This window comes from Pezoporus wallicus, unplaced genomic scaffold (genome assembly GCF_028554395.1).
Source record: "Pezoporus wallicus isolate ANWC-B61680 ecotype Strahan unplaced genomic scaffold, APGP_CSIRO_Pwel_v1 contig_2012, whole genome shotgun sequence".
Lineage (NCBI taxonomy): Eukaryota > Metazoa > Chordata > Aves > Psittaciformes > Psittacidae > Pezoporus > Pezoporus wallicus.
This window is the reverse complement of record NW_026639840.1, coordinates 463,333-480,745: the sequence shown is the minus strand read 5'-3', so window position 1 is coordinate 480,745 and position 17,413 is coordinate 463,333. Positions and strand designations below refer to the sequence as shown.

At 37.3% G+C, this 17,413-nt stretch overlaps 1 protein-coding gene across 5 annotated transcripts in view; it reads right to left on the bottom strand.

Annotated features, from left to right (window-relative positions):
- KAT6B (lysine acetyltransferase 6B) overlaps positions 1–17,413 on the bottom strand; it is a 113,357-nt gene that overhangs the window by 49,582 nt on the left and 46,362 nt on the right. For all 5 annotated transcript variants that reach the window (XM_057416401.1, XM_057416403.1, XM_057416404.1 and 2 more), the window contains exon 3: positions 4,334–4,442. In XM_057416401.1, the coding sequence (XP_057272384.1) occupies positions 4,334–4,442 (109 nt within the window). The remainder of the gene's footprint in view (positions 1–4,333; positions 4,443–17,413) is intronic.

The window sequence follows — 17,413 nt, the reverse complement described above, 5'->3', positions numbered from 1 at the left end:
TACATTTAATTCCAGTCATCTACCCTGCAAAAGTGATTTACTTCAAGGAGCAATTAAATTCTGGTTTAAATTGTTGCTTTTACCTTTGCCTTAAGTAAATAACTTGAGAAGTATAAACATAAGAAACATCCATTCTCACAGCCTGGTAACTATGCACAGATTAGGTTTAACAGGGTTACTTCGTTTCTCTGCTATCTACCAATGTAACATTTCTCGTTCAAGCAGTTCCACAGCTTTATGTATTTGTTAATATCCTTAAGTGTCAGATTTTACTATTGGACAAAAATTCAAGGAAAAATACCCCAAAGCAATAAAAAAAAAAAAAAAAAAAAAACACACCACAACCCCAAAACCACACCGGCATTAAATATGAAGATTATGCCTGCAATTGCAAGTCCTTGAACAACAAATAACCAGAGGCTGGAAGAATGCAAATGGGAATCATCACTATGCATATACCACGTTCTTTTACCGTCTTTCCTACGTATGCACTAGCAGAGACAGCACAGAAATTTTCAGAGTTCAAAATATCCTGTAACAGCTGACAGTAGTCACAGTCTTGAAGACAAACTGACATAGTGCAAACACAACAATAACAGGTAGACGTAACCAACCCAAGCCATGAAGTCGTAATCAACACAGGTTTCACATTTAAAAGGGCCCCTTTTTAATTAATTTTGTAGTTTAACAGATTTCTATTAAAACTGACAGTTGCCTTTCAGTCAAATGAAGTCAGTGTGACTTTCAGTGATTTTACAGCTAGTTTCTTTAAATTCGAGAGTTGAAGAGGCAAAGCATGCTTCTGGCTTCAAAATTCACAGTATTTCAGCTCTAACTGAAATCTAAACTGAAAATCAAGATCATACCATCTTCTCCATATCCAGAAGCTGATACATCTGTCCAGGGGTTTTCAACACTTGATCAATCTCTAGTTTGAAGTGTTTCAAATGGTAATTTCTCCTGGTTCAATCATTTGACTTTCCTTTAAACCTCAGAAGCATCAATATTTTAATGTAGGACACATGTTTAACAAATTACTGGACATTAAGACCTTTGAAAGCTGGCAATTTCCACTAGGAATACATATAGGCTTACTCTAAGATAAAGCTATTAAAATTTAAACACTTCAAAATTAGTTATTAACCATCCCAGTTAGAAAAGGTTAACATAGGTAATACGTTGATGTGGCAGAAATAGTTGCGATCAAGAAATTAAGACAGAATATCTCACTCCTTGAGACTTCAAGACAACTCCTTCAACCCGCTTCCTTTTGTTTCCTCATAGCAAATTTGGTCCTTGTTTATTCCTCAAAGGACTTTACAACAAAACTAGTCTTTTACAAGAATAAGCACTGTATCAGTGGCAACAGTTATATCAATGCTAAATTAGATATACTAGTATCTCCAGTCATTTTTAACTTTGATACACATGTTGGGAACTAATGTACAAGATAATTCGCTAAAAAACACTTTGTGTTTGATAACATTTTTGTTACAAAGAATTATTACTTAGGCTGACTTTACCTATAAGAAGAGAGAATCAACACACCTATCTCACGCATATAGCAAATTTTTCCATCTGAAGGTTTCTTTGCAGTTCATTCTTATCCAACTAACCAACCTCCTCCCACAGACAACAGTAATTAAGACTGTTTCCATACCCCTTATTCCTAAAGAATATCCTTTGCAAAGCAATCTCTGCAGAACTGTCGAGATATTTTCTGTCCCTGTTTCTCTTGATGTGAATCTGATGCTTATGTGTTCTGCTCCCCAATTTCGCCTACCCATCTTTGACTGGTAACCCTCTTGCCTTCTCAGGCTAACATACAACTTGAGGACAGTACCCACAGGTACAGGTACTTTCAGCCATTTCTCTCCCCCCCCTTTAAAAAATATTTATTATAGTTCCCCAATAACTCCTCTTTCTAAAATTTCAACTTGTTACTCCTTTAGAAAACACCCTGTGCTAAGTGACAGAGGAATGCATCTCATTTCCACTGCCCAAATACATTATCCTTCCAAACATCATAAAATAAGACTAGTAGCAATGCAATGTGAAGATAACTAGATACTCTCTGCTTTCAGAATGCAGAAACATTACCTGAAAATACATGAGCAGCTGACACAGAAACATAAACGAAAGCAGATATGCCAGTAGTGGGCACTGAAATTTACTCTCTGATCAGCTGTACAATCTGCTTGCTGTGCACAACATGTAATTTTCTTTATGTTTGTTAGACAGCAAGACCAGCTTTGACATACACTACAATGTGCAAAATTACAAATGCAATTACAATAAACCTCCACTTGAGTGAAGTTTTGGTATTTACATATTGCACTGAAATTGTTTTTTATTTTAGTTAGGCATCAGTAGCTAAAGTTTAACCATCCAGCTACCTGACTGGCAATCTCAACGTTTCATTCTTTGTATGTAATACATCTGAGGAACTAATTAAAGATAATTTAGTCTTAATGAATCAGAGAGAATGTATCAGTGTTAATTCAAATGGAAGCTGATCCATGAAAGTCCAGACTTCCAGTTCTAAAGCATCTTAGACCTACTGGGGGATTATTACACAACAGAATAGTAGCTGGTATTGAAGCTCACCTGATGAATGTAAACTGCACAGCAGAGTCTAAGCAAGCTCAAATTCTATTAAATTTCCAAATATTAACATGCAGATTTGAAAATACAGGAAACCTGCAAACCATTAAAGACAGTTTAAAATCTGTGGGGCTTGGTTTTGTGTACTGGGGTGAAAAAGCCACTTCCATACTTCACTGTTTAATAATTTGCTCAAATGTACTAAAAAGAAATACACTGGCTAAAATACAAAGGATTTATCTGGGGTGACTGATTCAGAAGCACATAAACAAAAGCATATGCTGATTAACTGAAAACACATTTTTGATCAACATTGTTTTGTTTTCATTCAAGCACTTACGTAGCTATCACAGTACCCAAGAGAGGCTATCTTCAACTACAGGGAAAGACACTGAAACAACACTTTCACTTCCAGCTTTCTCAAAAGCAGTGCTGGCTTATGCAGACCCTACTGCCTCTCTACTCATTTCCCTCCTAAGCACTTTCCTCTTTCTGGTATAGAAGTTGGCATGACTCCATCATGAACTGCACTGGGGGACCTGATCAAACTTCTTGTCTTTCAACTACTTTTCTTTCTCAGTCCAGTTTATACGCTACCAGGTACCAACACAAAGGGGTAGCACCGAACAGCTGGATGGTGCAGCCTGTGACTTTAAACAGCACTGCTATTTTGTCTTTAAGCTAAGATGGACTACACTGCAAAGCTTCAGCAAAAGTACTTTCCCAATGCAGCTGTAAGCTTATGGGAGCAAAAGGTTTTTTACTGGCACAGCTAAACAAAAGCAGTCCACTCAACTAACTGTTCTGGCCAAGTAACTCTTCTTCCAGCATAAAGCTATTTTCCACAGGGGATTTTTTTAGAATAGTTAAACTGATCAGAGGATTTTCACATCCAGAACTCTACAGTTGCGCCAGGAAAAGCTTTATGGCATAGAGCTACTGAAGAGATTTGCCTAAGTTGCTTAGCCAAATCCCTCTGTGAATCAGGAATAACTTCAGCCAAGAATGTATTTGGTATCATCCAAGTGCAAGCACTGCACAAAGTAACAGTGTGCTACAGCATTTGATTTTCAATATTAACCTAATTGATCATTTTGTTATGAATGAAGGTGCTTCCCTTAGTCACCCAGAGTCTGCAAAAGCTGCTGCAACACACAAGAGAGAGGTACACAGGACCAGTAAAGACTCTACATTGTGCCTGACAAGTAACAGGTGCCTAAGAGCTTCATTATGCTACCTGAAATATTATTCAAATTCCCATTTGAGTAATAGATGAACTTTATATAAAAAAAAACAACCAAAAACCAAACAAAAACAAAACAGAAAAAAGAACAAACACCAACCAAAAAGAACTGGATACACAAGATACAGAACAGCAAAGACGGCTACATATGTCTTTATTATCAGGACTGTTCCTCAGCTTCCAAAATGCTGCAAATCTGTGCAAGCCAAATTCTTGATAGTCTTTTGATGTCACAATGCAAAACTCAGTTTTCAGACAAACACAGATCCCAAATAATAACAGAATCCCTGAATTTTACAACTGTGGTTCCCTTATTGATTTACTCAGGTCTATACTTTCGGCCTAAAGATGAATTCACACCTCTCACTTGTAGTTTTCCAGCTATATCCAAAGAAAGGATGACATTCAGAAGTTCAAAATATTTTTATACCTGAAAAACAGACTTTAATATAAACATTTATAGTATTTTAAGTTCAGCCAACTTACCACTGCTGCCACAGTCTGCACAAGACAACAGCTCCTCTGGTTTTTTTTCACGATTTGATTCTTTCGTTCCCAAACAAAAGCTACATATGGGGATGGGATCAGCTCGTGGCTAGATTTAAAAATAAGACAAAGTTAGCCAGCAAATAAACAAACAAAAAAAAAACACAACCTAAAACAAACAAACAAAAAAAAAACAGAAAAAAACCCACCCCAAAACAACACCACCCCTCAAAAATTCCCAAACACCACACATCTCCCACCTCCCTAAAAAAAATTCTCAGATGTAAGACTTGATACTTTTCCATCCAATACAACTCACACCTCCCATCGAAACTACCATTTTAGGGTAAAAGCAGTGGATTCAACATTTACCCATTCCAGACTGATGAGTGCCATCAGCTATGATATACAACTGGAATAAAAGAACCCCATACAAATCTTTCAGTGTTTGTCAGCAATACACAGAACTCAGAGAAAGACAAGAATTAATACATATTTACTTCCTTATCTTCCTAATCTGCTATGTGACAAACTATCAGAGATTAAATAACCCACTAATTTTTTAACTGCACTAATTTTAGAGTTTTAATGAAACTGCTTACCTGCATCATCCCAAATATTCACATACTAATGACTACATAGAAGTATTTGTAAGCAGATCTGTAACAAATAAAGCTATATGCAACTATTTCAAGTGGGATATTGAAATAATAGAGTATGTTCACAGACTGACTTCTACCAGCTAGCATCACAATTCAAAAGTTAAGACAGTTTCTTTTGCAAATTCATAGTTTCCAGATTTAGCTAAAAAATGCTATTAGCTCTATGTATCAAAGTAACTGTTGTTTTCACCTTGTTTACATTTCCACTCTGTCACAATACTTTGAAAGTTAACAATCTTCACTTGACCTACAAATCTGTATTCCATTACAGTTCTGAGAAGTGGAGAATGTTTGTTTTTAAGGGTATTCTTGAGAAGGTATCAGCTCCATGTAGATATGCTCTTATACTTCAACACAACATAATACAGAAATACTGAAATTAGGTTTATGTTCTTGAGCTTTAGGATTATGTTAAATCAAGCAATAGATCCCCCAAAATACTGACACAAGCAAGGTAAACCTAACCCTCCCATCAAGGAGGTGCACAGACAGCATCACTGAATCCAATCAGGTTGGGAAAAACCTTTAATATCATCAAGCCAAATCATCATCCCAGGACTGTCAAATGCACCACTAAACGATGTCACTAAAGGCCTTGTTTACACAGTTTGTGAACACTTCCAGGGACAGCGATTCCACCACTTCCCTGCAAAGGTCCTTTCCCACTGAGAAGCTTTTCAGTCAATCTTCTGCAAGCCTGGAGTGTTGCATGCGGTGGTTGCAGCCCAAATTCACTTTGCCTTGTTGAACCTCATACAGTTGCCTGCAGCCCATCTCTCCAGCTTGTCTAGATCCCTCTGCAGAGCCTTCCTACCCTCCAGCAGATCAACACTCCAACTTGGTGTCATTTGCAAGTTTACTGAGGGTGCACTCGATATACAACATATCCTTACCCTAGCCTACAACCAGTTCCATACAAACATACTCAGACACAGTGCTTTTTCTGAAAGCTTAGTCCTCAGAAAGTCTGTTCATTGCTCATCCCTTAGCAATCCAGTTATCGGGATATTGACATACCCCAAAGAATATACATAAAAGATGTCCAGGGCCAAAGACTTTTCACAAGTACGGAGATGTCTGGTCTCTTCCATAAACTACAAAAGGGAACTGCAATATTACCTTCTTATATCTAACAGGAGCAAACAACATCTGCAGTCCTTAGTCTTACAAAGACCTCCATTATGGATTATATAGACATCTGAAATATTGGATAACAATATTGCCTGGATAAAAATAACTGAAGTTCCAAAACTGGCAGACTTCCAATTTAGTCATGATTTTTAAAAAAATAAAATAATAATTTATATTCTTTGTCAGTTTTGGCAGGACAGCATTAAATGAGATCAGTAATTCTACAGGTGGAAATGATATACCAATTACCTGCAGATTTTTGACTTGCAAGTTAAAAACAACATAGACAATAAAATTAGTTAGCTACTATTCTTGCCAGTAAGATATAATTCAACAGATATGTTGCATCACTATAAACAGACCTGTATTTGGAACAAAATAGTATTAACAAAAAAACTGACTACACCAATAATCATCAGCAGAAAAATGGTCCAAACACAACTGTTCACTTGCAGGATCTTGTGGACATTTCTAAACTGCTACTTAAAGTTTAATATAGACAATCTTAAAAGAAAGATTATTCTTTTAGTGGAACGCAGTAAAAACCTCCTCTGGGCAACTATGCTATTCTCCTTCCCTTTGATATAACAGTGTGTTAGGCACTTCAGAAAGGCTTGCTCTGATAAATAATTTAAAAGACACCACGTATCATTCAAATCCAGGTCCACAATCTCTTTTATCTGTGTTTTTTTTCCTTGCTCTAGAAAAAGACACAACCATTAGCCAACATTCATTTACTTTCCCATCTCACATTCCCCTTTTGGGTTTTTTTTTGGATTTTTTTTTTTTTTTTGTTTGTTTGTTTGTTTTTTTTTAACTGAAGGTAAAATAAAGGACAAAGGTTGCTTGGGGTTCAGGGCTACAGAGACTGATGTTCCCAAACCAAATCTAATACTAGAGAGCTTGCAAATCCTATCACTTCACACATGAGTTTTCCAGAAACTTACTGGCTCCAGTATTTTGAAGCCATTTATATTAATAACTGTATTACCGGGCCTGATCCCTGAGCTACTGAAAGGTAAAAAACCACACATTCTTGTCAGCACAGTAAACAAAACTGTTTTTTTTTCATATTGCTTTAGCTTGCAGTCAAAGCAAAACTATATTCATATACTGTGCAGAGCCTTGGGCAACATGGTCTAGTGTGAGGCACCCTTGCCCATGGCAGGGGGTTTGGAACTAGATGATCTTAAAGTCCTTTCCAACCTTTCTATGATTCTATGATGCTGTTAGCATTGTTTCTGGCTCACAACTGTCTCAATTAATATAAACTATGTGGGCTTTTGGTCGGGGTTTTTGGGTTGGTTTAGTTTTTTGACTCTGTCAGAATATAAATCAAACAGAATTGCATCTCCTACCTTTACCTCTTTTCATAATCACTAGTCTCTCTTCTAAAAATATAGCAACTGACTATCATTATCTTCTGAAAAACAATGATTAGCCAACAGGAAGGTTAATTCTATTTCATCTCTTACAGGAACTAGTATGGCCAGTTATTCTACACTGCAGTATTTTATACCAGATGAGCCAGTAGTATTTGTCTTGTCATTCAACCTCAGTTTAAAAGGAACTTTTATCTAATATTTAAGAACCACATTAAGAATTGTGTTACAAAAACTTTATGGAGTCTGGTCTGCCACTGAAGATAAGTCTAAATAACCCTTATCCAGCAACATACTATTATTTCTTCAACAGAGCCAATAAGCCAAGAAGAATTTTTCATTCCTTTAATTCCAGGAATAAGGTAAATTACAACTTTGCTAAGTGTTCAGTTTTGTAGGTCACTAGAAATTGTACATCCAAATATAATAGGCTGCCTTGTTCAAATAACTTTATTTCCAACTGCACTAAGAGCAAATTTGCGAGAATTTTTTCAGAAAGTGTTCAGAAACTGAAGCCTCACTAAAATGCAGTCAGGCAATAGGACTTTTTTTAGCTTTTAATTTTAAAACCCATATATACTACAGAGCAACCATCAACTCAGCACCTGTAAACAGGTTATTTTACTCTTCTATTAGAAATTGAACAATACTTATTTAAGCATCAGATATCCAACTGTCATAGTCAATTCTTTAAAGCATCATACGTTCAACCACTGCAGTCCATCTGTCCTCTGAATACACTAAAAACAAGTATCAAATCCTGATATTTTACTGTCAAAAGTAATTTTGGCTCAGAAACCCCTGTGATGCACACACCGTGATCACCTGTTAAAATTTACATTAGTAGTTTCCTACAATAAGTAGGAAAGAAGGGATTATATTGCAAAATACAGTATATAAGTTTCTCAAGTATATACAAGTTTTAAACAGATTGTATAACTTTACGCTGACAAATCTATTAGTAGACTTTGGTAGGAGATACCTATTTAATCCTGCTATTTGTATAGTACTAACTGTCCTGGGTTTCGCAGTAGCAGTCATTTTTTCTCCTTCTTAGTAGCTGGTGCCGCGCTGTGTTTTGACTTTCGGCCTGGGAACAGAGCTGATAACACTGATGTTTAGTCTGACCAAGGACTTTCTGAGCCTCATGCTCTGCCAGGGAGGAGGGGAAGCTGTGAGGAAGCAGAGACAGGACACCTGACCCAAACTGACCAAAGAGGTATTCCATACCACAGCACGTCATGCCCAGGGATGTAACTGGGAGTTACCCGGAAGGGCACTCACTACTTGGGTTGGGCTCGTTCTGGCACGTGGTATCGTATTCTCTTCCCTTGTTGTTTCTCTTATCATTATTATCATTGGTGGTAGCAGTAGTGATTTGTGTTATACTTTAGTTAGTGGACCGGGGGGGGGAGAAGGGAAGAAAGATGGCGGGGGGGGTAGAAACTGTGTGGCTGACTTGCCGACAGGGCTTAAACCACAACACTAACATTAAACCAGGCTTTCTTTTTTTTAGCATTCATAATAGGAATGTCTCAAATTCATCCCCCTCTCCCTTTGCAGAGACAAATTATTCCTATATACAACCACTGACTGAGGCTAATCAGAATTCTATCATAAAAACTGTGTGAACCAGAAAAGCTATGCAGGTACATTTTCAAGAGACTGGCTTACTAAAAAAGAGAGTATCACAGTCTATTTAGCAGGCTGCAGTCAGTGTCTCTGCTTTAGACATTATACAAACTGTTGCTCTGAACTCGTAAATGTACCACCTTCCTATAAAGGGCATTAAAACGATGAAGTAAGTAGTAAGATCTGCAGTTCAGTTACAGTCAACAAAAAAGTCTGGTCCACCATATACACTGTGCTGGTTTTTTGTGCTGCATAAATACTTCACAGACAAACAAAACTATCAGTAGAAGTATCATATTCAAGTACCAGCCATGAAGTATCTAGAGAGAAAGAATGAAGACCATCAGATTCGTCATTTCAAAGCAACTGCCTTTCATCATGAGGGCAATACAAACCCATTAACAATTTCATCTCCGTATGCCCAAATATCCTCAACCTGAGTGACAGAAGAATGAAGATTTCAGAACTCTTACTTCACCATGCAAAACAGGAATGCATTAACAGCAGCAGGTGAAGTGGAGAAGGACAGCATCACAAATCATCCTCCTGCACGCATCTGATAAAGGGTAGAAAAAAGAGCAACTACCCACATAACGAAGAAAATCTATGAGCGACATCATTCACCATAAAGAACCTTAAATATCATCTAACTTTCACATCTGGCAGAGCAGAAAGATGAGGGAACTGAACAGCAGAGATTAGTGTTTCCAGATTTGGATTACTGCAGTAATTAGAAAAAAGCCATGGGCTACCCAAGGAATACTGTGAGGCTTTCAGGCCTAAGAAGGATGCTACCCCCATATCCACAGACCAGAAAGGACTCAGTTATGCACTGAAGATGTCACTGGAGCACTGGATGGTCCAATAATACTCCCTGAAAAAGTCTGGGCTCCTCTCCCACCCCCCAGTCTTTATTTTAGAATAAGCACACCCTCAAAATGATTTCAAAGCATTTACAATTTTATACAATAATTGTTTGTAATTGTCCTAACACTTCAGAGAGTTTTCAGTAAAAATTATATGATGCATGTACACTAGATTTTGATTATAGTTTAATCATTTCAGTCACTTCAGAAAATAAGAAAAAACATGCTTTGTAAATTTGGGCTACAGATACAGAATAAAGAAAAATACTGGTTTCGGTACTTTCAGAAAGCATTTTGTAATGGCTTAAAAAAAAAATTAAAAAAAAAACCCCACAACACAACAAAAAACCAAACACAAAAAGTAACCATAAAAAAAAAAACCAAAACAAACAAACAAAAACCCCCAAAACAAACCACCCCAAAAGACATCATTTTCAACTATTTATCATAGTTTACAAGTTCTGACACATGAAGGACTCACTATTCTTACTGCTTTCTCACAGTCTTCACGTATACTGGCAAGCCCTGAGATTGGTCCACACAAAATCACACTGAGTTAGAAGTAACACCACAGTATTAGCATTTAAACTAGTGCAGTTTCCATATTTCAGCAAAGACTTAAGTAATTTACACAGCCAACAAATACTTTTTTTTTTTTATTTTTTAATGAATCACAGTTACCTATTCTGAGAAACCAACAGGCTTTGCCACTGCATAGAACACATCCTTGGCAGAAATCATCCTGGACTTCTGTTGCTTTACTTCTCTCAAAACTCTGGCCCAAAATAACCTCTCCTTCCTCCCCCGTAGTTTCTGTGCTTGTGGAATTTCTATGCTCATCTGACTGCATTTATAAATTCCCCTGAAATTGCTAAAGCATTTAGCATGTTCTAACATCCCACCCTCAAAAACGTCATACTGTTAAGTCCTGAAAAGTCTTAATTTGGAATATGCAAAGTTACCCATAACTATAAATCCCAACTGAAAGCAAGGTTACTACTTGCATTGCTATAGCACTCTGAGGCTTTAAACAGGTCATCTGAAAATGGTTAGGCATTAGCTGTGTACACACAATTACAGTTTAAAGTGCTAGTGTCATTAAATGTTACACACATATTAAAAGACATAAAAGTTTCACTCACATTCTCAAGAAATTTAAGTTTGAGCAGTAAACCCCAAACCTCAACTGTTCACACTGGCAACTACATCTCAGTGCCTTTTCAGAAACACCTCAACATTATCTGACAACCTGCTGGAAGACACATCTTTATATATGATATACAAATACTAGATCTCTATTACCCTAGAATAGAAACAGCATACAATTAATTTCAGGGTTAACAGGATAGAGGGGCAAATTTTACTGAAAATGGAAACTGCCATGACCTTTACTACAAATCTGTGGTTCTGGTCCCAGTCTCTACCCTCCCTCAATCACTTAAGCATTTACAGGCTTAGAAGGACGTAAGCAGAAAGCTTGCTTTCTCAGAATCCCTACATTTTCACAAAGCACCTTGAGGTGCTTACAAGGACTTTCACCTGCAACCCCCTTACTGCATCCATTCTGCAAGTAAAGAAGTCCTGGTTCAGGTGAACTAATTATTATAAGGTAAGCTGAACTTTGATTTTTTTTTTTAAAAACAACTTCCTAATGGCAACTGCACAGTAGACCCCATGTTACCTTTACAGCACCACACAGGTATCACATGGTAGAAAGTACACCAACACCAGTGATGGCAAACACCTGCTGATGGGCTATGACCACAGAAGTGTAAAAACAAACCTTAAGGTAGCACCTATACTTTCAGCGAGCACAAAGCAGAAGACAGCACTAGGGCAGTTGCAAGAAAGGAGGGCAGTTTCCTAAAAACAGTTTCTAATTTTTAGTTACTGAAAGGAACATTCCTGCTCCTTCCTCCAAACTGGGAAACACTACAACCTAGAACAGGGGAGACAGCAACAACTTCTGCTTAGAGAACAGAATGCACCTTTAGGCTTCAAAAGTCTCCTTTTCTTTCAATTTTCAAAAGACAATAAAAGTCAAATTCTGTTTCAAATTAGACTTCTGTTGTTTCATATAATAGTACAAAATATTAAACAAAATCAAAACTGATTTACTGAAGTTACTTCAACTGTATTCTAGAAACCAATTAGGACTAGTGCTCTGAAAAGTGAATACTGCTTAATATGCAGTGAAGAAGCCCTGACCAAAAAGGCCACAAAACCCCCACAGAAATGCACACGTGTCTTTCTACAGTTTTCTTTGCTTGCCCCAGTCCTCTTAATTAGCTTCACATAAGCCAACTTTGTCTGATGTTATATCCACTGAAAATTGTGAAAAACCATCACCCAGAGCACAAGATACATCTTCTGGAGATGGAGAAATGTCCTGGTCCTCTGGAGGCTCAGCTTTCATTTTTAACAGAATCAATCTAAAAAGCCTCTACGCTTACAGAGAGGAAGCTTTCAAACCATAATCCAAGTTTAATAGACACTCAAGATTATTGTAGACAGCCTAAAGCCAACACTTCAGATAGATGTAGGCCCTGCTACCATTTCAGAAGTTACTAAACTCAGATATCTTTCTGTGATCTTTTGTCAATTCCTATGGCAGCACTACAGGAGAAAGAAGGCTCTTCTCTCCTGAACATGAGAGACTTTTTTTATTTCATGTGTAGGCTCCCCACTTTGGTTCTGCACCTGGGACTAAACAATTAAAAAAATGTATTCACCTTTCCACTGTAGTAGTAAAAGTGTTTTTAAAACAATTAAAAAAGTCCTGTAACCAAGACTATCAATATAACTAGGCTATGAAGAAGGCTATCTACAGTTCCTTCTTCTGCATTCTCTACTGTGAGATTAGATCCCAACTACAGCTCCTGCCACTAAGGGATACTTATGCTTACTTGCTAGGCTATAAATAGCTCAAGCTGTAAATACATCCTATATACACTACCATTTTTCAGTTGCATCTTCCTGCAATTCTGATGTCCATGACCTACACTCTGCTACTCTAACCCTGGGCCAAGCAGTCTTCAGACTTCTCAAAATAGTCTCTTCAGTGGTTTGAAGTGCAAAGACCAAGAGGAGTAAATGAAGTTCAGTTTAGTACTTTTTAGCTATGTTACTGATACCTATAGCAGTATATTCTCTTCAGGAACACATATTTGTAAGTTGTCTCTATCAAACAGATGAGACTAAAAGGACCATGCACCATCAGCATTGCATGTAGAAAACGCTCCCCAATTCCACATTCAGCTACTACTGGGTTTGTTCCCTTCTTTCACCTTCTGCAATGTACCTGTGTATTTTTAATTTAGACTTTATATAAAGATAAGATCCATTTTCTTCACACACAAGACACAAAAAAAACCTGATGTCTTCAAACTTCTTTTTTTTTGGCAATTAAACTCTTCAATCCGGCACACAGAACCACCTCAAGTGTACCAGCAACAGGCTTGCTTCTCTCTCTTCAAAGTAGTCCACTGACTCCCACAGACCAAAGTGAAATCAGTACTGCAGATCCAACCAAGCAGATTATATCTCCCTACACAGCAATCATTAGTCAAAGTATGAGGTCATCTACCAAATGATACCTTTGCTTTTTATGTAGCTCAAATTCTTTTTTCAAAGTAACAAGTTTTCACTCTTCACACCTCCCTTAAAACTCAACCCTTTAGATCCATCTAGACATCCTAACGTCATCATACATTTCTGTTACTTGCCCTGCACTCTATCTTGTCACAAAAGCAATGCACTGACACCTTAAAACAATTGCCTATCATCATTCTCATCATGACCTCATCTTCTATCCTATCAACCACAATGCCATCTGTTGTGTTTGACAACATGCAAATAAAAACCACACACGATCCACACCACTACTATGTAACCCTTTCAAGAAACTCACTTTTAAGTACCCTTCTAGGTATTCATTCAGACATAAGCTCAATTACATATCTTGCTTTCTATAATCCTGCTCATCACTTGCTTCTACTTTCACATTTTCTTCATAGATCTCTATTTCTTCATATGCCTAGGACATTTCCAAACTTTCTGGCACAGAATCCACTGGTTCTTGTTGCACGTACAGTTGTTTGAATGCAACTGCATTTCCTAACTCCACATTCTACCTGTTACTGAAATGCAACTAGGATGAAGCAGGTGACACATGTAGTGACAAGCAGGTAAGCAGATGTGCAATCCACAGACCATGATCCCACAGGCATGTCAACTGCTACATTCTTTGGGGAAAAGTATTGATTTTAAGCAGATTAAATAAATTCCAGTATGGAAAAGCACACACTTCACTGCCATAATATTATGTTTGCTTAAATGTTTGTATATATGCATATTTTTGTTCATAACTTGTTACCAAAGTCATCCTACACAAATGTGTGTAATAAGTTTGCTGTGTGTCACAGGATAATTATTAGTTGTCTCAATGCTAATTGCTCAGGGAAAATGTTTAATTGCGTATTAAATTGGTCATATGCATATTTTAGTTTACTCGCTGGGACAAGTTTGCTGTCAGCACTCTCTAGATCTGAGTAGTGCTATACCAAATACAGAAGTAGGGCTTCATGAGACTGGGCTAGTCTTTGAAATGCAATTTTAAATATAACAAGCAGAGCCCTGTTCTACTTCAACATGAAGCAGCTGTATTTCCACACACACACACACACACACACACAAAAAAAAAAAAAAAAAAAAAAAATCAAGAAATATGCTCCCTAGTTACCTCACATACCTGAAGGGAAAAATATTAGAACCACAGCAAAATGATTAAGGCTGCAAATTCCACAATCCAATGTGGGATTAAACAGAACTGTTTCTTTAGATTTCTTCCACTGATTATGAAGTGGACACTTTAAATAATACTATACTGGGAGGGGGGGGGTGTGATTAAGGATTTAGTTTTAATGGATTCATATAACTTCACACCTTTTCTGCTTGAACAATTATTATAAGAATAGATGTACTATAGATGATGTCATTGTCAATAACACAGCCACTTCTACTGAGGCCCAAGTAGTAGAGAACTAACATAGCTAAACACCTTTATTCCAACAGGCAACAAGTGACTGCAGTTAGACCACTGGCCTTGCTGTTGCCGAGTCACTGGTTTTGATTTGGCAAACACAAAAAAAAACCAAACAGCACTGGCACTAAGACACTACCGAACAAGGTGAGCTCCAAAGGAATACCAGAGCATTAAAAATAAAAAAAATATTTTAAAATAAATAAATAGATTTATTAAAGTCGTTCCTAGTCTCCTTTCTGAAGAGGAAGAAAGCTGAAAAAATGGTTGATTTAAATTCTAGCAGCTTAATTTTTTTTGTTCCCCAAACAAGACCTGAACTTTATTCTCCAGAGAAGAAAAGCAATTTATTCAGCACCCAAGACACTGAAGTCACTTGAAGGCATTTACCTTTACAAGCCATCACCTAAGACATGATGCGATTGAAAATCTGCAGATCTGCAAAGTATATGCAGCGTATTTTCTACAAGACCTAAGAGAATAGCAGTTTTTCTACTTGATCAAGTGCTGAAATCCATGACAGAATAATAATAAAGGTGAAGAGGCAAAGTAGCCCCATATCCCAAGCAGCTACCCAAGAGGCTGGCATTTCAAACAAAATGAAACAGATTCCTCCATTAGTCTTTGCTCCTTTATATGTATAGGTAACGTTCAATATTGACATACATGAAGAAATCACACACCACACCCCCCCCATCAAAATGTAATTTAATTAAAACCCCAGATCATTGTAGTTCATATGACAAATATAGTAAAATTATCTCCATTAGAATATAATAGAGCACTGTTAACTAACCATGCTATATAAGCCAGAGCTCAAACAGTTCAGAACCAAACCAGTAAATATTTCACAGAGGATGAGCTTTTCTTACAGAGGCTTCCAAGCAGGCCTATTAAATAAAGTTAAATGAAAGTCTCTTGAAGGAAACAGGACTGAGATTTGCCTTCAGCTATTACAGCTGGAGGGGGGGAATTTGTATTGCATGGGTTCTGGAACCAAGTCTGGTCAGGCTCCCAGACCCCAGGTTTAATGTATGTTCTAACATTATTTCAAAGTCTGCAGTATCAAGCTAAATGCATGAAGTCCAAGAGGCCATTCTCTGTTCTACCAATAATATTGAACTGCATAACTACTCAGGTAAAGTACACAAGTCCTAGCATCACAACTCACACAATAAAAAATGGGTAAGGGTCATAGCAAAGTTCACCAGCCAGCAGCTTGCTTACTCTAATTTTGTGAGGGATTTTTAAACAGTGCTTTAAGGTAGTTATGCTCTGATCAAGAAAGGCAACTGTATTGCTAATAGCCTACAGAAGGTGCCAAGAAACTTCCACTCTGACAAAAAGGCATAACCAAAGGAAAAAATGTATTAAAAATCGTCACTTAAATCCATCTAACAATGCTACTAGACCATACTCACATTTGAAACTTCTATACTCAAGTTCTAGCATGAGCCTCCCTCCAACACCGACAGGACTATTTAATGTAACAGGAAGCTATTCCTATCCACTTCCATTCAGTAACAGAACTAAGCAATGAAATAACTGTGAATGACGATGTAGGTACAGGTTAAGGGCCACTGTCCATTAAAACACAAGTGTTATCTGCGATAAACTACTTCCACTGAAAATTTTCTTATGTAGTGCAACCACAAAAACACTTCCTTTGATCCAATTCCAAATGAATGCAGTACATGTCTGGGACGAAACACTGATAAACTCAGGTTAAGATGTACTGCAGGAATCTACTTGAGAATATTTTCTGTGAAGAAATTTTTCCCTTGCCTCTTCCTTTACATACAGGAGAAAATGTGAAATCCCAATGAAAACAGAGACGCAGCATGGCAAGAGCTATAACTCACTAAACAGTCTTTAGGACTGGATTAACCTGTAAGGCCAAGGAACAAGTAGTTCAATTTTTCACTTCATGTACTGACTGTTCAGCTGTTTTAGCACTAGCAGATGAACACAGCAAAATTCTGACCTTGATCTCTTGAAAGAAGCCTGCAATTCTGATCCCTACAGACTCTAGATATTTTAGGCTTCCTTGTAGGCTAGTGTGAGAAAAGTAGCTCCCTTAACCAATGAGAAGTAGGAAGTAGACGGCAGATTTAGAGGCAGTAACAAAAAGACTGGTTACATTGCTATTTCTTAACAGTCTAAATCCAAGTACTATTTACACTTCTTGTTACTGATGGCTTAACTCTCCAGTATTTATTTAAAACTCTTACAACTAAGCATCTATGCTTAGAGCATAAGAAAGAATGCCGTCAATTCAGTAAAAACAAAGAAAATACACTCCATGTTTAACTGCAAAGCTAGCTGAAATCAGTAATTACACTTAGGATGAGCACAGTACCTCCCCT